Below are 27866 nucleotides of genomic sequence, written 5' to 3' on the forward strand. Positions count from 1 at the left end.
GGAAATTGCTGGGAGCAGGAATGGAAGGGTGCTGGGAGTGGGGATTGCTGAGAGAAGGAATGGCAGTGTGCTGGGAGTAGGGATTGCTGGGAGCAGGAATAGCAGGGTGCTGGGAGTGGGGATTGCAGGGAGAAGGAATGGAAGGGTGCTGGGAGTGGGGATTGCTGGGAGCAGGAATGGAAGGGTGCTGGAAGTGGGGATTGCTGGGAGAAGGAATGGCAGTGTGCTGGGAGTGGGGATTGCTGGGAGCAGGAATGGAAGGGTGCTGGGAGTGGGGATTGCAGGAGAAATTTGCTTTGTGGAGAAAGCAGCAACTTTGAAGGTATTTTTATTTTAAGTTTTTGAGCAGTCATTAAAAAAGTCAGGGCAAGGGCAAAGGGGGTGGGATCAGGGGCGGAGCCAATGGGCGGCAAAACAAGGTTTCTCCTAGGCCCTAGGGTGTCAAAAATCAGCCCTGCTTCCTTTTGTAGGATAACAGATCTTAATCATAGAGATGCAGTGTTGTCACCCTTCCCTGTGCACTATTGAGTTGCTGTAGTCTTCTCGGTAAAACTGTGAGTTCACATACTGTACATCCACAGGATATTCATAAAAAGAGTCTGCAGGATGTACACATGACAGGGAGAAAAACATGAACAAAGTGTGAGTAAACTGTATTTGTATAGAAACAAAATAATGCAATTATGTTTTATTTACAATCATTTCCAAACTAAATATTGTTTTATAAGGGTCCATCTTTACCAACAATTATTTTACTGGCACAATTTAAAACCATATTTAGCTACTGTTGTTTCTTTTTCTTCACCATATAGGTACAATAATGTAATTGGGCTATCCAGCAGAAAAGACAGATTTAGCAAGCATTTTGATATTTTTAAGTTCTCATGAGAAAGCACAGACTGGGGTAGTTATTAGGTACAACCACAGCTCTCCACTATCATATCAGGAACGTCTGCCTTGACAATAGTGTTATTTACATCATAGTAGAGAATGGATAGACTTCTTCGCTTTGTTGGCACACAACAAAGGCTGAGATTGGAATATATGTTGTTTGCCTTTATGAGACTGAAAACAGCAGTATGACTAGATGCTGAAATCCCCGGTGCCCTGCCTAGGTGGACAGGACACCTTCCTTCACAAAGGTTCATAATGTACCCCTTTGGGCTAATGATCCAGTCACTCCAGCCTATATCTTTAAAAGAAATATAAAACCTTTTGCGACAACAAATATCTATGTCACCAGTGCATTCAGTCACGTGTCTCCGAGTTCGAGATTCCTCTTGTTTATTGCGCACTTTTAGGGCAAGGAATGGGCGACGGTCATGAATGATGTTATCCATCATAAATAGATTCTGGCAGTCCCGACACTTCAGTTCCAGGTATATATTTTCTTCTCCCACTGATAAAGCTTTACCTGTGAGCATGGGCAGATATACCCTAAACCACCCTCCTTTGAAAACTTTCATGTTGACTGTTTCTCCTTCTACTGACAGGTCATCTGGATGGTGCTTACTAGTCACTGAAATGGTAATCTTATTGCGAAATGTCGCTTTCATATGGAGCCACAAATATGCCTGATATATTTCCTCATGTTTGTCTTTGTCAGCAGAGAGATGAAAGTGAAGAACAAATGGAACATCTTGGAGTTTTTCTATAAAAGACAAAAATCTGAATAAATGGAATACTTTATTTCCTTTCAAAAAGGACATTAGGATTCTCAGAGGGGTACAGATAGGGGTAAAGATAATTAAATGTTAAGGGCTTGTTTTAGGGAGTTTTACCTTTTAGAAGGGGGGGGGGGACTTATGTGTTCATTGGGTTTTATTTCAGAATGGGTAAAATTAAACATAGGGTAGTGTTTCACTGTACAGTGTGATATGTTGGCCAGCTGCTATTTATACAGGTTCTGCTTGTCTGGAGACTTGCACTGGAAACTATCAGTGCTAGGCTACCAGTACTAAAATAAAAGGTATTGAACTGAAGAGTTCTTCAACTGTAAACCCAAACACTTAAACCAAATATGCTGTTGCACATGGTCCTGTAATGCAGTGGTCTCCAAACTGCTGCCCGCTGGTCGGATGTGGCCCTTTACTTGTCTTCATCCGGCCCTTGGGGCACCATGCCATCCACTGACACCAATAATGGGATACTAGTCCTCCCACAGACTCCAATGGTGGGGAACTATTCCTCCTACAGACACCAATGATTGGGTACAATTTCCCCCTTAGACATCAAAAATAGGGAGCCATTCCTTCCTTGAATACAAATAACGAGGCACCAATCCTTTAACTGATACCAAAAATAGGGAACTATTCCTTCAACTAAAACCAAGGATAGGGCTCTGTTGCTCTTACCAACACCACTTAATTTTATAATCCCACTGGTCAAAGTCTGACCCCTCTAAAGCCTTAAAGTGGAGTTCCACCCATTTTTTTATGTTTGTCTGTGCTGCATGCCCTAATCTCATAGTGTTCAGAATGGACAATTTTTATTTATTTTGTTGCTTGTAAATACCTTTATTTTGTATTCCTTCATTACTTCCTCCTCCTTATTAGCCTAGGCTATTAAGTCACAAGGCTATTCGCAAGGGTTTCTGGGATAGGCATCATGTATCCCAGTAGTCCTTGCAAATAGCCTATTTGCATAGCGAAGGGGCGGCAACTTCCTCTGACACTTCTGTTGCTATAGAAACCTGACTGAAACCTATTACATCGCTTGTGCAGCACTGAGCATGTGCGAGATCTGCAAGGCTGAAATCCAGGAAGTCATACAGTCTGGCTTCATGATGCCCACACTTAAGATGGCCACGGTCTATTTCTAGATTATAAACTAACTAAATGCTCTAACAACCTAACAAAACGGACCTTAGTTTACAGACTAACTTTACTAGACTACATTAAGCTTGTGTATTACAGGGGTATTTATATTTAAAAAGTGAAATTGTGGGTGGAACTCCCCTTTAAGGAAAGTAAACTGGCCCTTTGTTCAGAAGGTTTGGAGACCCCCTGCTGTAATGTACAAAAGTATAATCCTTTTTTTATGTTAATTCAATTATACCAGCATGATGTATTTATAGACACTTCCTTTCAGGGCCGGCGCTACCACTAGGAGAACAAGGCAGCAACCTAGTGCGTACTGCCGCTTAGGGCTCAGCCACGGCCTGTCACCTCTGGAGCCACCGTCCCTGTGTGGCAAGTCTGCAGGAGTGTATCGGAGGTTCGGAGGAGAAGAGTGTGGGAGTGTGCAGGGGCGCAGGGAGGGAACTATCACATGCAGTACACTGATAGATCCCTCTTCTTCTCTCCCAGCTACAGAGTTGTTTGGCGGGTCAGGGCTCTGATTGATGCCAAGCAGCTGGCATGCCTCCTTCATTGTCATGGTTCGGTACTCATGAGGGGGTGTGACCAGCCAAGGGGTGATCCCGTCTGTCACTGGGGGGTGGGGCCAGAGTGGCTGACCTCAGCGAGTGATTGCGCGGTCTATCTGGGGCAGAGAGCGACATGGAGCTAAACAAATTGTCTTCAAAAATTCCCATTTTTTTTATGCAACCATTTTGATTGCGGTAGCCATCATTGTAACTTTGAATCAGCCTTGTGTGTGTGTGACTCAGCCAGCCTGGGAGGAGGTGGAGGGAGAAGGAATGCAAGGGTGCTGGGAGTGGGGATTGCTGGAAGAAGGAATGGAGGGGTGCTGGGAGTGGGGATTGCTGGGAGAAGCAATGGAAGGGCTGTCTTGTAAGCAATATCATTGTATTAATATAATGTAATAAATTCTGCACTAAGGTTTGGGTGTATGGGCTGCTGCCCCCCTAGTAAACCCCCTGAGGGAGGAGTGTGTAGCAGAATGGAAATGATATGGTGTAGGGGTGGTGCGCTGCCTAAGAGTGGTTTCTGTAAAATTATGTCACCGATGTTATCAATGGCTAAACCTCCATACAAGTGAAAGTGTGTACAAGAAATTAGTGTCAGGCACCTCTGTGCAGTGGGCTCATAACAGGGGCCCCCGATGTGGTTGCAGTAGGTAACCCTAATAATGAATTTCAGACTCCCTCAATAGGTTCTGAAACTGTGTATAGTGCGTAAATAAAGTAATTGTGAATATCAGCCTAGGACAACCAATAGCAATGGGAATCCCAAAGCCACTGAGAAATAAATATATATATATAAGAAAAAATATATAATGGTGAGTGCACAATGAGCAAATGATTATAGTGAAAAAATAGAAGTATTAAGCCTTGAATACTTGAATCCATTCCTGGTGCATCAACTCTAGATTAAAAAAATTTAATTAAGAAAAGCTGTGTCTGTGGTCTGAAAGCCACCATAACACTGATCCACACAAATTAGGTATGCAAAAAAAACAAAACCTCCGGAGTGTCCACTGATGAAAAAAGAACGGTGCAATCAACAATATGAATACCAGTACAACATATTATATTGAATGTGGAATAGTTGATAGGCAAAGAAGAGAAGAATCATTTTCTGTGTCTTGATCTCCAATATATCATCCGTGCTCCCCCCTGCTGCGTCCCCACTCACCAGATAGAGGTCCCCACGAGGGGGTGTTGAGCCTTATGAGATTGTAGGACACCATCCCTCTGAAGACAGCTGGTAAGCTAACAGCAGACCTCTTCCGATCTCATAAAAGTTTCAACACCCCCTCGTGGGGACCTCTATCTGGTGAGTGGGGACGCAGCAGGGGGGAGCACGGATGACATATTGGAAATCAAGACACAGAAATTGATTCTTCTCTTCTTTGCCTATCAACTATTCCACATTCAATATAATATGTTGTACTGGTATTCACATTTTTGATTGCACCGTTCTTTTTTCATCAGTGGACACTCCGGAGGTTTTTTTTTTTTTGCATACCTAATTTGTGTGGATCAGTGTTATGGTGGCTTTCAGGCCACAGACACAGCTTTTCTTAATTTAATTTTTTTAAACTAGAGTTGATGCACCAGGATTGGATTCAAGTATTCAAGGCTTAATATTTCTATTTTTTTACTATAATCATTTGCTCATTGTGCACTCACCATTATATATTTTTTCTTTTATATATATATATATATATATATATATATATATATATATATATATATATATATATATATATATATATATATATATTTCTCAGTGGCTTTGGGATTCCCATTGCTATTGGTCATCCTAGGCTGATATTCACAATCACTTTATTTACGCACTATACACAGTTTCAGGACCTATTGAGGGAGTCTGAAATTCATTATTAGGGTTACCTACTGCAACCACATCGGGGGCCCCTGTTATGAGCCCACCGCAACAGAGGTGCCTGACACTAATTTCTTGTACACACTCTCACTTGTATGGAGGTTTAGCCATTGATAACATCGGTGACATAAATTTACAGAAACCACTCTTAGGCAGCGCCACCACCCTTACACCATATCATTTCCATTCTAATATCATTGTATTAACCACTTGCCGACGGCTGGATGTCTAAAGACGTCCTCGGTTTTGTGGTGATATATCTGAATGATGCCTGCTACAGGCATCATTTAGATATTGCCATTTTCAGCCGGTGATTCCCTACACCATAAAAATGATCATATCGGTTGGTCCGCCGCTTGATCGTTCTTACGGGAGGCAGGAGGGGACGTCCCCCCTTCCGCCGCCCTCCGGTGCTTCTACCGACTCACAAATGCGATCGGTGAGTCGGAGAAGGAATCCGCCGGCCCCGGATGTCCACCATGGAGATTTCAAGTGGACCAGATGGTTGCCGGAGTCTCTATGATCGTCGGAGGCCGGGCGCAATGTTATGACGTCACGCCCAGCCTCTGTATTAAAAAAATCGACTGGGAAGCGTGATGTTTTTTTTTTTTAGGCTTCCCAGCCTAGAGGTGAGATATGGGGTCTTATTGATCCCATATATCACTGTAAAGAGGTCCTGTCATGCCATATTCCTATTACAAGGGATGTTTACATTCCTTGTAATAGGAATAAAAGTGATAAAAAAAGAAAAAATGTTAAAGTGTAATTTTTTTTATTTTTAAGTAAAATAAATTAACAATAAAAAAAATCAAAGTGCCCCTGTCCCTGTGTGTTTGCACGCAGAAGTGAATGCCAGAAGGGCACCCTAATTTGGTGGGGTGGGGAAAGGTGAAAGTTGGTTGTCAGGCAACCAACACATCTTATACACATCAGGCTGTAATGGAAGTGGCCAATTTCCTTCTCATGTACCACAGATGGCAGTGAAGTAAAAAAAAAAAGATAGGTCACTTTAAAGTCCTTTTACTTTAAACATGTGCAGTGGAACAGTGGGGATGGGCTTTAGCGCACTTTAGAACCGCATCTCTCCCGCAAGTCTTTTTAAATCCAAAGGCAGCTGAAGCAGGTAAAATGCAGTAAATGATCTCAGAAGCATATCAAACAAATGTTAAAGCAATTTGGACAAATGCCGAATCAGCCAGTCAGTAAGGGAGTAATACATGCAAATAGGCTAGTATTATCTGTGTAGCTTTTGCAATCTTGCCTCTGGGGAGTTTTCACTAGCTACAGGAGTGCTAGTGTGACTTGGGCCTTGTTTGATTGGGAAGAGTCCAATTGTATGGGCATGTTCAAGATCCTAACTGATGAGAGTTAAAAGCTGATTAGTTGGTATGAGATACAGTATACCACTTCAATAAAACTTACCTATTCCAGCAAAGCTGATAACTTCATAACTTTGATCATGGTCTTCTTTGTCTTCCACATCATTTTCTGCCTGCAAATCTATTGACAGGTCCTTATCAGCGTTAATTCCTAGCTGCTGCAGAGCCTGTTCCAGATTATCCTTGGAGATTGTGTTTGAGATGTTTGGCCGATGATGTAAGTGAAGTTTTTTCAGGAGGTTCTGTTTGGCTATTTCCAGGAGTATTTCTTTTTCAGCCTTTTCTATGGTCTGGGTGAATACTCTGCATGATGAGCAGGACAATTCTGTCAGTGATGCCAGCAAGAGAGGCAAAATAATTCCAACTGTCATGATGTTATCTGCAGTGAAGAAAAAAAGCCAAACAGAATACAGGTAAATGAATACAAAACCAGGGATGAGTGAATCTGCTGGGTTTGATTTGCAGAGGGTTCATCGAATCCGACTTGAAATCCACAGAACCCGAACTTGGCTGCAAACCGTATGGAAGTCTGTTGGGAGGAATCTCAATTCTAAATTCTGTCAATTTGTAGGACTACTAAACAAGCCATTGTCAAAAAGGCATGGTGGATAATTACCTTAAAAAAATAAAAAATGTAAATACCGTAAAGTGGAGAGAGGGTGCAACTTCTGAAGTGACATTAAAGTAACCGCAATCCTTTAATTTGCATGCTTGGGAGATATTTTTTTGTGGTGTTACAGAACAGTAAAAAAATTTTGTCAGTGACACCATGTTTTGGTATGACATATATTGGAAGTATATTTGATTTTTTTTTACTTTTACATTTAGCTATGCTTAAATACTTTAGCAGCTACCCAATCTAAATAATTTCATCTTGGAAGAAAGCAGTAATAAGCCTGATCTGACTAGTGGAATAGCAGTTTCAACAGAAAATGTACTCTCATAAAAATAAAGCTAAAGTCCTCAACGTCATACAAATTGTCCAACAGCACAACAATTTGATAATACTGTTTGTGAGTATCTTTTCTTTTCTCACAGTACCACACTATATTGTCTTAAACATTTAATAAAATGTCAAAACAGAGTACACAAAAACACTTCAAAACAACCCAAACCCCCTACTATCCCTAGCATCAGGACAGTACACATCACTTAAACAGGCAGAAAATGAAATGAGACCAGGCAGGTTGTATCTTGCAAAAAAAAAATTAAATAGAGTGTATTATCTGTGAGACAAAGGCCACAAATATTGTTCAGTGGCTGTAGAGTATGTTTAGGAGATTAGTTGAGGTTTAAAATGAGAGGGGGAGATAAGGCAAGTTGTATCCTGAAATAAATATGTGTGTATTTTTCAAGGTTCAATAGCCACAAATATTGTACAGTGGCTAGATTGTATTTACAGTATGTAAGCAACTTGAATAGGCTGTAATATAAAGAGGAGAGATTAGGTAGATTTTGTGTTATACAGTGGCTTAACAGTACAGCTCCAGAAGGCATCAGCATCATCTGGAGTTGCTTAAAATGCTATAATATAACCACCCCCCCCATGTGTTCCTCTCTTAAGCCTCGTACACACTACTACCTGCAGGTGGAACGAGAAAAAAATGACGGCTCAGGTGGAAGCTGATGTAGTTACAATCTGATGTTAGTTCAGCAATCTCCCCTGTTGTGCTATTCTGTTCTGATAAGGGGATGCTCCCACCAGAACACTACAGCCAGCACTCTCAGACGTTGGCTGAGAGGAAATTTCTAGGGTCAAGGGAAAGGACAGAAAGCAGTAAAAATCAACACCACTTTGGCAATAGGGCACCCAACTTTCCCCAAATAATGAACAAAATTACAGCAAACCTAAAAGGAGAGGTAGAAGTAGATTTAGAGGTTATATGGGGAGAATAGAGCACACTGAATCATACATGGTGAAGAACCCCCCGCTGACGAAGTCCAACCAGGACGTAACTACGGGAAGAGGAGCTTATGCACAGATGTCACCCGCTGCCATGGGAAGAGGAGCTTATGCACAGATGTCACCTGCTGCCATCTCTCCGCTGGATTGATATATTCAGCTTCCACGCTTGTTCAATATTTTTGTTTTATCCCTGTGCTACCACCAGCATATACCTTTTTATATGTCCCCCTCCTTTTATTCAAAAAAACATACAGAGGCCATTTAGATCGTTTCCTTTACTTTTTTTAGTCATGCATTCCAATGCGATTTCACCCAGCTACTTTTAGTGGAGATCACGGACACTGCAGGCCAACCCTGGTTTTGCTGCTCAACTGTTTGGAGACACTCCTGCTGCCTGGATCATTTGGTATTATACCTTATTGGATACATGCTCACATCACCTTCTCCCACAGAGAGGTCCATCTTTTCTGGTAAGCACATTGTGTGTGTGTGTGGTGGAGGATTCTGTTGTCACGCTCACCAGCAGAGGATTCAAACTCACCTTTTTCACGAGGGACTTTATCCTTACCTTGGTCTTACTATTGGGACTTTTTATATACTGTATATATGTTGTGATTTGCATATCACTGTTTCAGTTATTACTTTATTAGCGCTGCACATTGTTTTAGTATTAAATTCCCCCCTGGGCTTGTTTCTATTGGGGGAACCTGATAGGTCAGCTGGCGTCTGTTGCTGAGTGGCCTTCTGGTGGCTTTGAAAAGGTCAGCCAGGTTAGGTCAGCAGAGGTTCCTATATAAGAAGCTATCTTAGGGGATTTTTTTGCCAGTCTTCAGAGAGTTTTTGGAAAAGCTCCCCCTCTCAACCCCCAATGGTTTGAAGTTATGATGGCTCAAGTCTCAGTGGCTAAGCTATGTTAATGTTATTGGTATAATTCTGCTGGTTGAATGATTTAAAGTTGTACGTTTTAATGTGAAGTTATTGAAACCAATAAACAAGGCCGTGGTTATTGAAACCAATAAATAAAGTTGTGTTTATTAATAAAGAAAAAACATGTTTGGAGTTTGATAGTACCTTCTAGCTACAATTTTAAGGTTAACCACCTTTTCCCACACTGAAGCCTTGAAACTCAAAGCAGCCAACACTCACCCCACCACCTTCTGTAACAACCTTTCCCATGCCAAGTTTTTGCCTGACCAGAAAAAAAGTGTCCTTAAACTCCCAGTATTTACATGCCAGCTTGCCACTTCAACGGATTTCATACCAGCTGGCAAAAACAGCCCCTTCCTCTAGTTCATGGATTGGGCATGTCCCACATTAACATTTTCCCAGCTGTCATCTTTTTTTTTTTTTTTGTAAAACAGTATTTACAGGTTTACTTTTTATTCTTTTAATTTTTGATTTGTTTAATTACTTTTCTTTTCATTTTTATCTACTAAGGCCACCCTAGTCATGGGCAAGTAAGCATGGGTATGTAAGGCTTTAACTAAAACACTTACACATTTTCATTCTGATGGGTGTTAAGGATGTATCACTGGGAGGAGGTGGCCCAATATCCACTTGAGGCACTAGCCCTTCTCTGTTGAACACTTCATGTCAGAGAGGGCCTTGAGTACAACAGGGGGAAATAGAGAAGATTACTTTTAATACAGTGAATCAGACCTGGATCACAGAAGGCTACCAAACACCCACTGTAGCTGTTACTGATAAAATCAATACATTTATGTCATTTGCTGTACATTTAACTAATGCTGGCCAAATGTATGTTGATGATTCCTGCTGAATGGGCCACAAAATGTTGCATTTAGTGGCCCCATTGGCACCTCCTGTCTCAACAACGTTTCATCTGAAAATTGAAGGCTCCAGGTGGAAAATTCTGGGCCAAACTGTGGCTGAAGCCATTCAGATCAGTAGAATCTGCCACATTGCAATAGACAGCAGGAGAGATTCCTCTATTCAAATTTGATGCTGATGGGGGAATGTATACATTTTCAGGCTGAACAAGAGAAATAATAACATGTATAGTTGCGCTAAATCCTAATCCACCCTTGAGAGGTAGTGATATGAGTACTTCCGCTAAGGAAGTATCGCATGTGCACATACAGTGTAAGAATATTATAAATGGTACAATAAACCATAAATGACCAATGAAAAAATAGTGAACAAATCGAAATTCATAAATCACAAGTGTAAAAAACAAAACATAAATGTAAATCACACAGTGAAAAGATTAATGGATGTCAACACTAAAGTGACCGTGTATGGTATAAGTCCAAAGCAAAAAAAGTCCATTAGTGACTTCAGTGAAAGAAAACACCCATGTGATAATCCAAACAGCTGGACTCTCTTGACAGAGTCTAGAGCCAAAGTGAAATCCACCACCATGTGATAGGTAAACTGCTTACCAGAACCAATGATCCTGTGGACCTGAACCAGCGTGTATGTAGTACCCAGCGGGCAAATAACAGCAACTGTAACCGCAGTATGGTAGACCATCAGGTAGACTCCTCAGCTTTCATGCTCAATGATATGGTATATCATGCAAGGAAATTAATGCCTCACATAGTGTAAAACCAATTATGTTTATTTGATAAAATTAATAAACAGTAAAAAACTCACATTTTCATCGAAAAAGACCAGCCTTAAGCCTGCTGCGCCGGCCGGACGCAAACAGGCAAACCCTGATCGCCCGACTGCAAGTTCTCTGGGAGAAGATCAGCACCCTGGAGGAGGAAAAACAATCCCACCATCCCTGGATCCTTCCCAGTACATCCCAGTCTGTCCCAGTCCCCGGAGGAGAACAAGGATTCCTGTGTGTTGCTTCCCTGAACTGAGCCTTTGTCTTCCGGAAGCATGCACATAAGGGTGGCTCCATAGGACTCTGCAAAGCAACAAAGCTACCTGCAATCCTTGGACCTGGGGGCTGCAATCTTTGGATTGTCTTAACTAAAAAGAAGCACACAAGGTGTGAAGATGGAAGTTCTGACGGATGCTTCCTATGGAACGTGGAGGTTCTGAGCACTGACGGCACTGATGGCTGACCTGGTCCATCTAAGAAGGATCGAGTCTACATCATAAAACGCCAGGAGAAATCGGATCTGTGGGAGCCACACAGTGCACATTCAACGTCAGGAGCAGAGACCCAAACATCCAAGGCGTTATTTTGACTGCAGGAAGATAAGCGCTCTGTGAGCCCACTCCTTTGAAGATCCATTTAGAAGAACACAGAAAGAACATTATCAGCACTACTACTGTCACATTTATCCACAAAGTGATTTCATTATTGGGACTTTTGTGATATGTTACCATTACCTGTTTCATTTTGCTAGCTTCTATTAGCTTTTACTTCAGCACCCAGTTGTGTTCACATTCACTTCACTGCACACCATTGCAGCATTTATCTGAGCACTAGGCTGTTATTACATTATATTATTAAATATATACATTTATTGCGCTTATCATCCCATTCACCAGTCACTTTTGTATTTATTTATTTATCTACACTTAGATTGAGCAGCATTAATACGCAACCATTTTGCTGACGTCATCACCCTCATCTGCTCGATCTCCATACGGACGGGTTTGCCTGTTTGCGTCCGGCCGGCGCAACAGGCTTAAGGCTGTTTTTTTTCGATGAAAATGTGAGTTTTTTTACTGTTTACTAATTTTATCAAATAAACATCATTGGTTTTACACTATGTCAGGCATTTGTTTCCTTGCATGATATACCATACCAACGAGCATGAAAGCCGTGGAGTCTACTTGATGGTCTACCATACTGCAGATACAGTTGCTGTTATTTGCCCGCTGGGTACTACATACACTCTGGTTCAGGTCCACAGGACCATTGGTTCTGGTAAGCAGTTTAGCTATCACATTATGGCGGATTTCACTTTGGCTCTAGACTCTGTCAAGAGAGTCCAGCTGTTTGGATTATCACATGGGTGTTTTCTTTCACTGAAGTCACTAATGGACTTTTTTTTGCTTTGGACTTATACCATACATGGTCACTTTAGTGTTGACATCCATTAATTTTTTCACTGTGTGATTTACATTTATGTTTTGTTTTTACACTTGTGATTTATGAATTTGATTTGTTCACTATTTTTTCATTGGTCATTTATGATACATTGTACCATTTATAATATTCTTACACTGTATGTGCACATGCGATACTTCTTTAGCGGAAGTACTCATATTACTACCTCTCAAGGGTGGATTAGGATTTAGCGCAACTATATATATTTTTTCCAATTCGTTCACTGTTATGTTTGCAGGTTAGTTGCTGCTTTACAACAAGAGCTTTAGGCTACAATTATTTAATCAGCTTTGTATCCTAGCGCAGTTGTTTCTTTTGATTTCTATAAATAATAACATGTATGGCTAGCCTAAGAAAAGACCTAACACAAGTGCATCCAGAAGTGATCACTACAGGTAATCACTGGCTGTGCAGAGAGCTGCGAATAGCTGCGGTTGCTAGCAACCTGTCATTATAGTGAATGGCACCGGCAGCCGCACCTACCTGCTCAGAGCTGCAAAGGAGATTCCTGCCTCTACAATTCAGACTGACTTAAATTGCTGGTGTGAATGTAGCCTTAAATAGTTAGCTATTAATCAGTTGTTGCAGACACATATTAACCCTTAAAAGGATTTATAAGTGTGCAGATTTGTAAACAGTGGTGGGGCACATAAGAACATTGGGCCAGATCCACAAAAGAGATACTCCGACTTAACTGCTGTTCAGTCTGTGTGTAACTTTGGAAACGATCCTCAAAAGGCTTTTTCCAAAGTTAGGCAGAAGATCCGGCATGTGTAATTGAATTACACTGCCGAATCTTAGGATGCAGTACCGCATCCTCCGCTGGGGGCATTTCGAGTCGAAATGCCGTTTCTAGTATGCAAATTAGCACTTAAGGCGATCCACAAAGCTTTCCAGCTTCCTTTTTGCGCCGTAAGTGTTATTTTGCAAGTGTAAAATTAGGGCTGGTTCTACAAAGTGTAAACTAGTCACACCATGTAAAAGCCCATTCCAGCGACGGCATTTGGTATGCTTTCCCGAGGGAGAACTCCACGGCAATTTGTAAAAACAAAACCGGCATGGGTTCCCCCCCAGGAGCATACCAGGCCCTTAGGTCTGGTATGGGTTGTAAGGGGACCCCCCCTACGCCGAAAAATCGACGTAGGGGGTCCCCCTACAATCCATACCAGACCCGTATCCAAAGCACGCTACCCGGCCGGTCAGGAATGGGAGTGGGGACGAGCGAGCGCCCCCCCCCCTCCTGAGCCGTGCCAGGCCGCATGCCCTCAACATGGGGGGGTTGGGTGCTCTGGGGCAGGGGGGCGCACTGCGGGCCCCCCCACCCCAGAGCACCCTGTCCCCATGTTGATGAGGACAGGACCTCTTCCCGACAACCCTTGCCATTGGTTGTCGGGGTCTGCGGGCGGAGGCTTATCGGAATCTGGGAGTCCCCTCAAATAAGGGGGCCCCCAGATACCGGCCCCCCACCCTAAGTGAATGGATATGGGGTACATCGTACCCCTATCCATTCACCTGTAGGCAAAAAGTTAGTTAGTAAACACACAACACAAGGCTTTTTAAAATATTTTATTATTCTGCTCCGGATGCCCCCCCTGTCTTCGTTATTAGCTCAATTAGCAGGGGGGGCTTCTTCTTCCGCTCTCCGGGGGTCTTCCACTCTCCGGGGGTCTTCCGCTCTCCGGGGGTCTTCTCCGCTCTCCGGGGGGGCTTCTCCGGACTCCGGGGGGCTTCTTCCATCTTCTCCCCTCTTCCGCTGTTGACTCGGCGAACCCCGGTTCTTCTGCAGCTCTCCGGTGCCTTCTTCTTCAGCGCTGGCTGCCTGCTATGTTTGTGTGTTAGCTCGATTTCAAACAGGGAGCCAGCGCGGTCTTCTGTGGCGTCAGGGTCTTCTCTTCCTTTCTTCCGATGTTGCCTCGTCGCCTGTTGTCGCTGTAATGATGGAAGCGCGCCTTGCATCCCATTTATATAGGCATCACCGTCCCATCATGCTCCGGAAGGTACCCACGTGGTGGGTGCCTACCCACGTGCACCCACCACGTGGGTACCTACCGGAGCATGATGGGACGGTGATGCCTATATAAATGGGATGCAAGGCGCGCTTCCATCATTACAGCGACAACAGGCGACGAGGCAACATCGGAAGAACATAAGACAAGACCCTGACGTCACAGAAGACCGCGCTGGCTGCCTGTTTGAAATCGAGCTAACACACAAACATAGCAGGCAGCCAGCGCTGAAGAAGAAGGCACCGGAGAGCTGCAGAAGAACCGGGGTTCGCCGAGTCAACAGCGGAAGAGGGGAGAAGATGGAAGAAGCCCCCCGGAGTCCGGAGAAGCCCCCCCGTAGAGCGGAGAAGACCCCCGGAGAGTGGAAGACCCCCGGAGAGTGGAAGAAGAAGCCCCCCCTGCTAATTGAGCTAATAACGAAGACAGGGGGGGCATCCGGAGCAGAATAATAAAATATTTTAAAAAGCCTTGTGTTGTGTGTTTACTAACTAACTTTTTGCCTACAGGTGAATGGATAGGGGTACGATGTACCCCATATCCATTCACTTAGGGTGGGGGGCCGGTATCTGGGGGCCCCCTTATTTGAGGGGACTCCCAGATTCCGATAAGCCTCCGCCCGCAGACCCCGACAACCAATGGCAAGGGTTGTCGGGAAGAGGTCCTGTCCTCATCAACATGGGGACAGGGTGCTCTGGGGTGGGGGGGCCCGCAGTGCGCCCCCCTGCCCCAGAGCACCCAACCCCCCCATGTTGAGGGCACGCGGCCTGGCACGGCTCAGGAGGGGGGGGCGCTCGCTCATCCCCACTCCTTTCCTGGCCGGCCGGGTAGCGTGCTTTGGATACGGGTCTGGTATGGATTGTAGGGGGACCCCCTACGTCAATTTTTCGGCGTGGGGGGGTCTCCTTACAACCCATGCCAGACCTAAGGGCCTGGTATGCTCCTGGGGGGGGAACCCATGCCGGTTTTTTCTTTGAAAATTGGCATGGAGTTCTCCCTCAGGAATGCATGCCGCTGTCATTTTTTTTTTTTCCCGACGCAACTTTTTTAAGCCGTCGCGATCCTCAAAACTCGGCGTAACGTAACTTTGCGCATGCGCAGTACGGCCGGCGCGGGAGCGCGCCTCATTTAAATGGGACTCGCCCCATTTGAATAGGAACGCCTTGCGCCGGCGGAATTTTAGTTACACAGCCTGAAATTTCTAGATAAGTGCTTTGTGGATCAGGCACTTAGGTAGAAACTTTAAGGCAGTGTAACTTAAATGGGATTTTTTAAGTTACGCCAGGTTTTTGTGGATCTGGCCCATTTATCCCAGCATTGCAATTCAAAGATTTCAAGCATAGTTTGTTACAGTAGATGTAAACTTGTAGGCACTAGGGATGAGCCGAACACCCCCCTGTTCGGTCCGCACCAGAACTTGCGAACACACCAAATGTTCGTGTGAACTTTAGAACCCTGTTAAAGTCTATGGGACTCGAACATTTGAAATCCAAAGTGCTAATTTTAAAGGCTAATATGCAAGTTATTGTCCTAAAAAGTGTTTGGGGACCTGGGTCCTGCCCCAGGGGACAGGTATCAATGCAAAACAAAGTTTTAAAAAGGGCAGTTTTTTCGGGAGCAGTGAATGCTAAAAGTGAAACAATAAAAGTGAAATATTCCTTTGAATTTCGTACCTAGGGGGGAGGGGGGGTGTAAAGTAAAGTTAGCATGTGAAATAGCGCATGTTTCCAGTACTTAGAACTGTCCCTGCACAAAGTGTCATTTCTGAAAGAAAAAAAATCATTTAAAACCGAACTTGCGGCTATAATGAATTGTCGGCTCCCGGCAATTCAGGGTTGAACAGGGTTGGTGGAGATCTAAGCCCATCTAGTTGGTTCTGTTCCTGCTCAGGTCTCAAAGCACTGGGACTTCTGCACCTTGCAGTCAGCTAGAGCCCGGATGGACTATCACCTCATGCAGGCCCTTCATGTCTGGTATAACTTTTAAGAGAGATACCATGCAAAAGAGATGTCCTGAGCAATCGAGATAAAAAGTGATAGATCCAACAACAATTAATATCAGACCCTTATCAATGCATGCAGCCTGGCAGGCTAGAAAAGAGGGGGAAGAACATGCCCTCCCCCTTCCTAAACCATACTATTTTATTTATGTATTTTATTATTTTTTTCTTTAGGTTTATATGCAGGCATCCAGCAGGTAGAGCTCTAGGTAGCACGAATTGTAATTGTAATTGTAGCACAAGACAATTCCCTTAGGGCTATTCACCCTATCTATTGGGCTTGCACTCACCTGGAGCCAAGTGCTTACCATATTTTATCTACGGATGTGGAAAAGGCCTTTGACCGGGAGGACTGGTCCTTTTTGCGGGTGGTTCTGAAAACTCTGGGGTTAGGTCCGCATATAATGACATGGATTATGGCTTTGTAAACAGCCCCCAGGGCAAGGTGAACAGCCTTTTCTCTTCCAGGTTCCTGATTTGGATTGGCACGAGACAGGGGTGCCCCTTTTTACCCCTACATTTTGCGCTTATCCTAGAACCCTTGCTGCGATCGATCCAGGCTAACCCATTTATTAGGGGTTGACGGTCGGGAATACGGAGCATAAATTGTCGGTTTATGCTGATGAGGTGTTATTCCACCTCACGGAGCCCCTGGTCTCATTGCCGAACCTAATGAAGGAACTCCAAAGGTAGATTAACTACTCTAAATCTCCCAGTTGCTGATGTATCTCAGTGGGGTACTTACCTGGCTGAGGTACAGTATATTAACAACATCTTGGTGGTGTGAGGGGGGATGAGTGGCAACTCATTGAGTTCCTTTCGATGCTAAATAACAATGCAAGAAATATTAGGTTGACTTATGTGATTGACCCTAACACTATCACTTTCCTTGATCTACAAATTTCTATAGTCGGAGAAAGAATAACCACTTGTACCTATAGAAAACTCACCACCGCTAACACACTCCTCCAGTCTTCCAGTCACCACCCAGAACATCTGATTAGGGAAATCCCTGTGAATCAGTTTCTTTGGTTGCATCGGAACTGCTCCAGGGATGATGACTTCCACAAAGAAGCTGGCGAGATGCTTAGGATATTCAGGGACAGAGGTTACCCCAATAAAATACTCAAAACGGCTTGGAAAAAAGCCTGGACAAAGAATAGGAGGGAGTTGTTGGTAAAGAAGCAGAGAACTCTAAGGACAACATGTAAGGATCCTCCCTTAAAGGGGTTGTAAAGGTTTGTCTTTTTTTTCTAAATTGGTTCCTTTAAGCTAGTGCATTGTTGGTTCACTTACCTTTTCCTTTGATTTTCCTTCTAAATGTTTTTTTTCTTTGTTTGAATTTCTCACTTCCTGTTTTTCTTCAGTAAGCTTTCCACCATCATCCGAGCGGTGGAAATTCATTTAGAACAGCTTACTGAACACCTTACTGAGGAGAAACAGGAAGTGAGAAATTCAGACAAAGAAAACAAAGAAAAAAAACATTTAGAAGGGAAATTGAAGGAAAGGGTAAGTGAACCAACAATGCACTAGCTTAAAGTAACCTATTTAGAAAATAAAAAACAAACCTTTACAACCCCTTTAAGGATAATTACAACATATGGGGCCCAAAGGGAACACGTGAGGAGTGTTCTACAAAAACACTGGGGAATCCTAACTAAATCCTCTGCATTAATTGACATTGTAGGCCCCCACCCCCAACTGGTTGCTAGAAGAGCTCGGAACCTTAAAGATGCCCTAGTTCATTCCGAATATACTAGGACAAGGGCAAAAAACTGGTTAACTCACCTACCTCCTTTAAAAGGTATGTACGCATGTGGGCATTGCAAAATGTGTAAATTTGTTGATAAAACTATGATTTTCAGCAATGCAAATCGATCTGTGGAGTTTCAAATTAAAAAACATTATAAACTGTGCAACCTCCAGAGTAATTTATATGCTGGAGTGTCCCTGTAAGAAGTACTATATAGGGAAAACTAAAAGACAACTCAGAATTTGCATCAGTAAACATCTAAGAAGCATAAAGAATATAGGCAAGGGGGAGACCAAGAAGAACGAAGGAGGATATGTCCCCACTAGCGTTACACTTTGCAGACTTCCATGGAGGCATCACAGCCGGTATTAAGGTCAAGGGGATATATACTTTAAATCTCCCATTACGAAGAGGTGACTTTGATACCATCTTGCTGCAAAAAGAGAAAATGTGGATTTTTAGACTTAAAACTCTTGTACCTCTAGGTTTGAATACTGAATGTAGCTTTCAGCCCTTTCTTGGAAGTATGGAAATAGGGTTGGCCAGCATTCCTAATACAAGGTTAAAGACAAAAATAAGAATTTCCCTTTCCCTTGATTTGATTTGCCTTCATGGGCTGTCTCTGGAGGATGATTTAAGGAATGTGTCCTTTTAATTAAACTATGTTGATGCTGGTTTGAAATGCCTTGGTCTGTTTCTTCCTCTGTGCCCTGATCCAGTTTTTCAAACCATTATTAACCTATCTCCCTGATCCTATATACTGTGCCTTCTATATGAGCCTATCTGTCTAGCAGTAATTCTATTGTGTGGTATTTAATTGGGAGGCTGCCATCTAGTGGTAGCCTTAGAATATGTAATTTTCAATTAAGTTCTCTCTGTGAACAAACTGTATAAATAGACGGCTAGTCTAGAGCCCTCCCATCCTTGATAAAGACCAAACATGTCGGCTACGACACCACGGCAGTGACGTTCATTGCGTCACGGATGACGCACCTCATTACGTCAGCACAAGTGCACTGCACACGCTGAGGACAGCGGGAATCATTTTTGAATAAGGAACCAGAATGGTCTATCCAAAAACAAATGTGATACACGTTACAGCGCTCCAGTGACACAGCAACTAGACCTGCAGTGGCCACACGCTCTCTGGATTTCCCAACGAGACTTGAGCACCAGGAATGACAAGGATTGGGCAGTGAGAGATCTCTTACCAAGTCTTTCAAAATGGGGTTACCTGGGATGCCTAGGAACTAGAGAGACTCATGCTTTCCGGTCGGGTGAGTAGACCGTTATATTGATCCAACACCAGCTGTACAGTGTCTTTAGCACTGTTCTGTGGCTACTATCCAAACCCGCAGACTGTTTCACTGAGCAACCCTTGTTCATGGTTTGCATCAGCAACGCTAAATTAAGGACTGCTTTTGGCTCACATAGGCCAATGTATTCAGAGTTTACCACCAACTGGTTTATTCTCTACAAATAGTGCTCTCCACCACTATTGGCCTCCTGGATCAACTTCCTCTAGTCCTTGCAGCATATACTTTCTACTCCCCAACTGGGGATTTGTTGGTGATATGAGGTGATATGAGGTGATATGAGCATATCTTGAAGGTAAGTGCTACCAGGACCTATGTTCCTATCACACCTCCACTCTCTGCCTCATATACTGATATATCTAATATCTGTGCATATAATGTGTGCTCAAGTGAATATTAGACAACGTTGTCTTATTTTTAATTACGGTATATACTCGAGTATAAGCCGAGTTTTTCAGCACATTTTTTGGTGCTGAAAAAGCCCCCCTCGGCTTATACTCGAGTCACCTTTTTGCGCCTGATCTCCCAGACTTTGGGGACCCGGTACCAACCAAATTCGGCACATATATAGACCCACTCTTCCTCTACATTTTTCCAAGGTCTGCTGTCTGGGGGACCTACGGCCGATTTTTCAAAGCCGAGCACCCCTTCTATAAACTCCCATGTTAAACATAAGTCTAGTCATGAACACAGTAAAGCATGGGCACAGTGAGGCATGGACACAGTGAGGCATGGGCACAGTGAGGCATGGACACAGTGAGGCATGGGCACAGTGAGGCATGGGCACAGTGAGGTATGGGCACAGTGAGGCATGGACACAGTAAGGCATGCACATGGACACAGTAAGGCAAAGTGAGGCACAGTGAGGCATGCAGATGGACACCCTAGGGTTATACTCGAGTCACTACGCTTAACCATTTTTTGAGGTAAAATTAGGTGCCTTGGCTTATATTCAATACGGCTTATATGCGAGTATATATGGTATATTATTCAGCTGCTGGTGGCGGGTACCCAGTTTTTGTATGTGTATTTTGATCATTTTTGTGCAATAAAATTTCCTTATTTTAGCTGCTCGGTCCACCTGTGACTTCCTTTTCAGGGGGACTCCACCCTGTTTCTTTTTTCTATCACCAATGGTCAGACCCTTTTGGGAAGACATTAAAGCCCAGATAAAGGACATACTGGACTTCAATATTCCTCTCTCCGTTGCACTTTCTTTTCCACGTCCCTCCAAAAGCAGTAAGCCAATATAAGAAAAGTGTTTTGCCCCATCTCATGAATGCTGCTAGGCGCTTGCTCCCAGTCTATTGGAAGCGTACTCATGTTCCTAGCTGATTCGGAAAGTGCAGGAGATTAAGTAAGCAGAGGATTGGGTGGCGACCTGCAGAGATGACGGAGAATGTTTTAACTCCATTTGGGCACCATGGGTAGAACATACATCTGAACTGGGACATAACCCATCCAGCTTGGATGTCGCGTTATTAAAGCTTGCCGAAACATCCCTTGGGGGATGCCTTGGACAGCGTGGTATACCTGACTAGACCTATCTTCTGGCCTTGGATGGACCATTTTTTACACTGTTCTCCTCTCCCGGTGGTGATCATTGGTGTGAGACATCTTAATATTTAATGCCCTTTTTAATGGTGGCATGTACTGTATCTGTAGTAGAGGGCATTTTTTCCTCCTTCTTAATATTTTTTCTCTGTCCTTTTGTTCCTTCTCTTCATCTTTATGTTCCTGACCTGCAAATGTTTTATTTTAAATATGGCGGAATTGGCATATTACCTTGTTAAAAGAGATGGTCTCTCAGGTGGGAACTTTCCTTCTCTTCCCTATTTTGGAGATCGGTCCGATCCCCATTTTCTCCAACACTTCATAGGGACCCTGCCATTTGGCTAGGAATTTACTTTCGACCGTGGGGACCAGCACCAACACCCTATCACTAGGTGCAAATGAACGGACATGGGCCCCACGATTGTAAATCCTTTGTTGAGCCAACTGGGCTTGGGCTAAATGTACCTTCACAATCGGCATCACTTGGGCAATTCTATCTTGCATTTGTGCCACATGTTCAATCACACTTCGATGAGGGGAACTCTCACTCTCCCATGTTTCCCTGGCAATGTCCATTAGGCCCCGGGGGTGCCTCCCAAACAATAACTCAAACGGAGAGAACCCTGTGGACGATTGGGGAACCTCTCTTATGGCAAACATCAGATAAGAGAGCAGATAATCCCAATTCTTTCCGTCTTTATCCACCACCTTCCTCAACATTTGCTTTAAGGTTTTATTAAACCTTTCCACTAACCCGTCTGTTTGAGGGTGATATATTGATGTACGGAATTGGGTCACTTTCAGGAGTTTACAAAGTTCTCTAGTCACCCTAGACATAAACGGGGTGCCCTGGTCAGTTAGGATTTCCTTAGGGAGACCCACACGGCTAAAAAACCTGAAATAATTCTTTAGCAATGGTTTTAGCAGAGGTGTGTCTGGGAGGAATCGCTTCTGGGTAACGGGTGGCATAGTCCATTATTACCAAGATGTGCTGGTGCCCTCTAGTGGACTTCAGTAAGGGGCCAACCAAGTCCATGGCGATCCTCTCAAAAGGGACCTCAATAATGGGCAGGGGTACCAACTGACTGCGGAAATGTGGCATGGGTGCAGTAATCTGACACACTGGACAGGAAGAGCAGTACACTTCCACTTCCTTAGTGATCCCAGGCCAATAAAACCTCTGGGTGATTCTCTCCCGTTTTTTTTCTGCTTCCAAATGTCCCCCAAGAATGTGCCCATGGGCCAGTTCCAACACCATCTTGCGGTACGGTTTAGGCACTACCAGTTGCTTAATGGTGTCCTCTATCCTCTGTGACACTCGATATAACAGGTCCCTTTCAATAATGAAGTAAGGGAGGGCAACCCTCTCGTCAGGGTTAACTAACTCCCCATCTATCTTCACTACATTCTCCCGGGCTCTTAGCAATGTGGGGTCCCTCAATTGCTCAATGATAACATTTTCTCTGTGCACCTTGAGGTCATCAAACCCTATCGGCCGCTGTTCCTCTTCTGAGGTAGCCGGCTCCTCCCTAGGGACTGGTGTTTCCCCTGCTAAGACTGAGAACGGAAACTCAGGAGAACACAGTTAGAGGATTCTGGAGTAGATGGTTCAGGCTCAGAAGAACCACTTACTGGGGAATCTGGGCAATCCCAGAGTTCCCAGAACTTTGGGAAATCCCTTCCCACAATGGCGTCATGTGGCAGTTTGGGAACTAGACCCACTTGGTGACACAAGTTACCGAGGGAGGTTTCAAAGGAAACCATAGTCACCGGATATTCTCGAGTGTCCCCATGTACACAAACTACAGCCATTTTCCTAGGATGTAAGGTTTTTCCCACCACTAGATCACTTTTCACTAAGGTGACCAGGCTACCTGAATCCAACAATACCACAACATCTTTACCATCTAAGCACATTCTACATAAAGGTTTCTCATTCCCCTTTACTGCAGTGCATGTGGTTGCAAAAAGGGACTGTCGTCTCTCTGTCAGAAAGTCACACTGCATGGGTTCATCAACCGCTGGGCAAACCGCTGCTACATGTCCCTCTTCCTGGCAACGGTAACAAATCAACCTTCTGGTCCTCTCTTGGGGGATAGGTCTTCCAGGCCGCTCTCGCCAACCACTAGCAGTGGTCCCGATAATACCTCTAGTTGTTCTTTGGTCCCTCTCTCCACCCCCATCCTTTGATGCAGTCTTACCTATAGGTGGGGAGGGTCTGGTCTTGGGGTGAAAAGTCTGTGCATCTCTGGGGAAAAGGGACAAATGTTCTGTTGTTAGGCACCTTTCGACCAGGTCTACTAGTTTGTCTGCAGTTTTCCGGACCTCCATGGCTCACCCATTTCTGCAGGGTGTTAGGAAGAGACCTAAGAAATTTGTCCATGACTACTCGCTCCAAAATTTTTGGTCCGGACAGAGTTTCTGCATGCAGCCATTTCCTGGCCAAATGGATGAGGTCATACATCTGCGATCGAGGTGGCTTCTTCAGCTGATAACTCCAATTGTGGACCCGCTGAGCACGGACAGCCAAGGTTACACCAAAACGTGCCAATATTTCCTCTTTTAACCGATCATAGTTTTTTTTATCTGCAAGCTCCAAATCAAAATATGCCTTTTGGGCTTCTCCAGATAATAGGGGGGCCACTAGTCCAGCCCACTGTTCTTTAGGCCAACTCTCTTTTTCCGCTGTTCTCTTAAACGTGGTCAGAAACATCTCAGGGTCATCATCTGCAGTCTTCTTTGGCAATAAGTGGCTTACCCGAAAAGTCGGTATGTTACTGGCCTGACTCCCAACCTCGGCCTGCTGTCTCTGAAGCTGTTTCACGATGGCCTCCATTTGCTGCTGGTGTCTCTGTTCCAAGCCTGCAATGCTCTCTTGGTGACCTTGTTGTTGAGCTGCAATGCTCTCTTGGTGAGCTTGTTGTTGAGCTGCAAGGCTCCGCTGCAAACCTGCATTTGTCTGCTGTTGATTTGCATTTGCTATAGCCAGCTGCTTCAGTATCCCCTCCATTTTGGGTTTACTTTAACTGCTCGCATTCTCCACCATGTGTAAGGCCTCGTACACACGACAGAGATTCTCGGCAGAATTCGCTGAGAAACTCGGTCAAAACCTGGATTCTGCCGAGAATCTCTGTCGTCTGTACAGTTTTGGCTCGATGGAGCCGCCGAGGAACTCGACGAGAAAATAGAGAACATGTTCTCTATTTTCTCGTTGTCCTCGCTCTTCTATGGGAGAAGCCGGCCCGCCGAGCTCCTCGGCGGCTTCATCCCAAAACTCGACGAGGAACTCGACGTGCCAAGCACGTCGAGTTCCTCTGTCGTGTGTACGGGGCCTAAGGGGTTAGCTCAGTAGCGGGGGTGTGTGACCTACTGAGTGTGTTCACTACACACTGAATTATACAGAGAGGCAGCCGTGGGTGGTTGAAAAAAAGGTTATGGTTTATTCTTCCATATTGCTGGAAACAAGTGCAAGCATCCAAACAGCATAAACAAAACAAAACATAAAATAAACCATGGCCACTTGGGCCGTCTACCTTCACAACACAGTAACCTACCTATGGAGTCTGGCACAGCCTACTGCTGGGCAGACACTGCTGGTCTTCCAGCAGAAAACGATAGTCTTTTTGATTTTCTTATCACACAGCAAAAATATCAACCACCACTTCACCTTCAGAAGTCTTCCTCAGCTCACTGCTCTGCTAAACTCAACAAGCCTCAGGATGCAGCATTCAGTAGTAATCCTCTGGACAACTTATAGAGGCCTTAATTTTCTCATTCTGAACAGCTGAAGCTATCCAACTTCCTTAAACCTTTCTGGCTACCTCTGCAGCCGACACCTGATAGTAATTGGTGAATTTTCTAAACAATGCAGAAATGTATCTCCTGTCTGTGACAACACCCCAGATTTACCTGACTTCATGTCACAGTACCCAGTTTGGAATCTGACATAATCCCCCAGCGAACTACAAGTGACAAACATACTCAAGCCCAATTAAGGTATTTAACAGTGTTGGTTTTTCCTCATATGGATTACCAATGATGGTATATACAATATGCAAATGTGGTTACATTTATGTATTATAGGCACAGATATCCCTCCTATGGTCATGAACACCTCAGGGGTGGCAGCCTGATGCAGGTCCGGCTCTCCAAAATGAAAAGTGTATATAAGTTGTTGCTTGACTTAAAGAGGAGTTCTGCTGATTTTTTTTTTTAAAGTCAGCAGCTATAAATACTGCAGCTGCTGACTTTTAAAATAAAGACACTTACCTGTCCATGGTGCCCACGATGTCAGCACCCGAAGCCAATATCTCCCTCGGCTCTCGGGTGGAGGCGCCGCCTTCTTCGGTAAGGGAATCAGGAAGTGAAGCCTTGCGACTTCACTTCCTGGTTCCCTACTGCGCATGCGCAGCTCGCGCTGTGCATTCCCACTGGTCACTGCTGTCTTCTGGGACCTGTGTGTCTCCCAGAAGACATTGTGGGGGGGGAGTGGCATAGATACCCGGGGGTGGCTCAGGTATCTATTCCCGGAAGTGGGAGCAAAATACCTGTATTACACAGGAATCTGCTTCCCCCTCCCCCTGAAAGATGTCAAATGTGACACCGGAGGGAAGGAGGGTTACAAAAAGCAGAAGTTCCATTTTTGGGTGGAACTCCGCTTTAATGAAATAAGTCATGATTTTGATATATCTGACACGTATATGAATGTCACTGTCATTTGTTTAAGACGTGTTTGTTCTTCTACCTGTAGTACCAACAATATGCAGCATTCATAAGACTCCTGAAGAAGCCTATACGATAAAACATTTAGAGCTGAAGCTGCTGCACTGTTGCTCAGAAACCACGTAGCAAATTTGTGTGATGGTTTTTAAAGTATATTTTAAACTTGATATGTAATAAAAAATATGATGTTTTATTCAATTTTCTATATGGTTGTTGTTTTTGACACGTTTAAAGTCCTGTTTTGCTCTAGTTCTTTATTTCTCTCTACATACACCCCAACAAAAATAAATACATAAATCAACACCAGCTAAATACAAAAAAAAAGGAAAAGTTGTTTTTTTTTTCAAGAAAATTTCACAAAGCACTTCAATGAGCAAAACAGAGAGTTGCAATTATGGTGAAATTTCATCTATGACATAATCCGTAATTTTGTTTCTAAATCATTATTGCCAAAATCACTTAACTCGCCCCTAATAAGGACTCTGTAATATAACAATACAAATCACCAAGCATAAATATAATTTGTGCTATTTTCTTATTCATTTTGCTTTCACTGTTCCATATACAGTATGTAATAATGTGAAACATACAGTAAACAACCAGGTTTAAAGGTTTTGTCAAACCAATATAGGTATAGGTGGAGCCTGGTGGGCTAAATCAGTCCCACTACTTTTTAAATATATTTGGTTATTTAGAATGTCCACAACAGATATTTCAACGTCAAGATTTTCTAGCATTGTTTTCTAACATTCTTCTACGTTATTATCCACCTGAGTATTGAGCGTTCTGGTTCACCTTTGTTTTTCTAGCTCTTCCTGCTACAGTCTCCCTAGTATATAATAATCAAAGAGTGGAAATCCCTCATAATGGGCACAGTAGGTGCACAGACCCAGGAACTCAAGCACGCAGATCTCATCATGAGAGTCCCAAAGGTTATAAGACAGAGTGAACCTACTAGCATGAACTAAAAAATACATTTAATTTTGGGTCAATGACTCTTAAAACAAATATCAATTCCAGTTAAAAAAAAAAAGATCATAAGATATTTATTTTGGTAAAAAAAAAAGATTTTTCATGGGATTTTTTTATAAAATTTCTAAAACACACCAATAGATTAATCCAAAAGAACTGTCAATCGTCAGTCTAGGATGATCGCCATGTGGGCAGTGCAATTGGCATGTCCCTACAAAAAGACAAGATCTGATATTTTCCTGTCTGAACAAACAAGAGATTTTGTTTTCTTAGGAATAAATAGTTACTATAAGATATATGGTGGCGGAGAGCTGCTTAACTAAGAATAAAACTTTGCACATGTAACCCTTGTATAAAAAGATAAAAAGTGATATATTATAAAAACTAATCCTACACAAAAATAAAGCTGTTTAGAAATATTTACCACTCTGTTTTAGATGATCTGCTGCAGAGGTCCTCCTCTTCTCCTCTCCCTCTCTCCCTTTCAGACAGCAGTGTTCTTTCAAACTGGCAGGCATCAGAATCCAAAAGTGCAAAGTTTCTATTATCTTTCTTTTTTTCATCAAATAAAACCAAAAATAAATAAAAGCTGTAGAACAAATGTACACACTTCTATGAACTCGGAAAGTTAAAATGAACACAGTTAACCCTTTTAATACTTTCAACTGTTCCATTGCCTTCTGTCTATTGTTTGTCAGTGTAACAGTTGGACTGTATTTAAAGTGGTTCAATTAAAGGATTTACAATATTTAAAGTGGTTCTAAAGCCTAAACAGTTTATACCTTAATGCAGGGGTCCTCAAACTTTTTAAACAGGGGGCCGGTTCACTGTCCCTCAGACCGTTAGAGGGCCGGACTATAAAAAAACAAAAAAAAAAAACAACTATGAACAATTTCCTAAGCCCCCCCCCCTCACCATTGCAAGCCCCTCACGATCATTGCAACCCTCCCCCTTCATCATTATAAGCCCCCCCCTCA

The 27866-nt window shown here is 43.5% G+C and overlaps 2 protein-coding genes across 2 annotated transcripts; both read right to left on the reverse strand.

Moving 5' to 3' along the window:
- Positions 1 to 656: 656 nt before the first annotated feature.
- Positions 657 to 1752, reverse strand: LOC120929471 (inhibin beta E chain-like). Its single transcript, XM_040340925.1, has one exon. The coding sequence runs from the start codon at positions 1707 to 1709 to the stop codon at positions 912 to 914; it is 798 nt and encodes a 265-aa protein (XP_040196859.1). The 5' UTR covers positions 1710 to 1752; the 3' UTR covers positions 657 to 911.
- A 4880-nt stretch (positions 1753 to 6632) lies between these two features.
- Positions 6633 to 27422, reverse strand: LOC120929472 (inhibin beta C chain-like). The gene is made up of 3 exons (XM_040340926.1): positions 27314 to 27422; positions 18365 to 18451; positions 6633 to 7007 (listed from the first exon to the last, which is right to left on the reverse strand). The coding sequence occupies exons 1-3, from the start codon at positions 27405 to 27407 to the stop codon at positions 6658 to 6660; spliced, it is 531 nt and encodes a 176-aa protein (XP_040196860.1). The 5' UTR covers positions 27408 to 27422; the 3' UTR covers positions 6633 to 6657.
- Positions 27423 to 27866: the final 444 nt, after the last annotated feature.

This window comes from Rana temporaria, chromosome 2 (assembly GCF_905171775.1).
Source record: "Rana temporaria chromosome 2, aRanTem1.1, whole genome shotgun sequence".
NCBI lineage: Eukaryota > Metazoa > Chordata > Amphibia > Anura > Ranidae > Rana > Rana temporaria.

Excerpts from the sequence above, each read along its gene's own strand:
- LOC120929471 (XM_040340925.1), bottom strand. The coding sequence starts at position 1,709 with ATGTCCTTTTTGAAAGGAAATAAAGTATTCCATTTATTCAGATTTTTG.
- LOC120929472 (XM_040340926.1), bottom strand. The coding sequence starts at position 27,407 with ATGCCTGCCAGTTTGAAAGAACACTGCTGTCTGAAAGGGAGAGAGGGA. Across the intron at positions 18,452-27,313 it reads AGATCATCTAAAACAGAGTG|ATCGATTTGCATTGCTGAAA; the intron begins GTAAATATTTCT and ends GAAACTCCACAG. Across the intron at positions 7,008-18,364 it reads GTACATACCTTTTAAAGGAG|ATAACATCATGACAGTTGGA; the intron begins GTAGGTGAGTTA and ends TCTTCACTGCAG.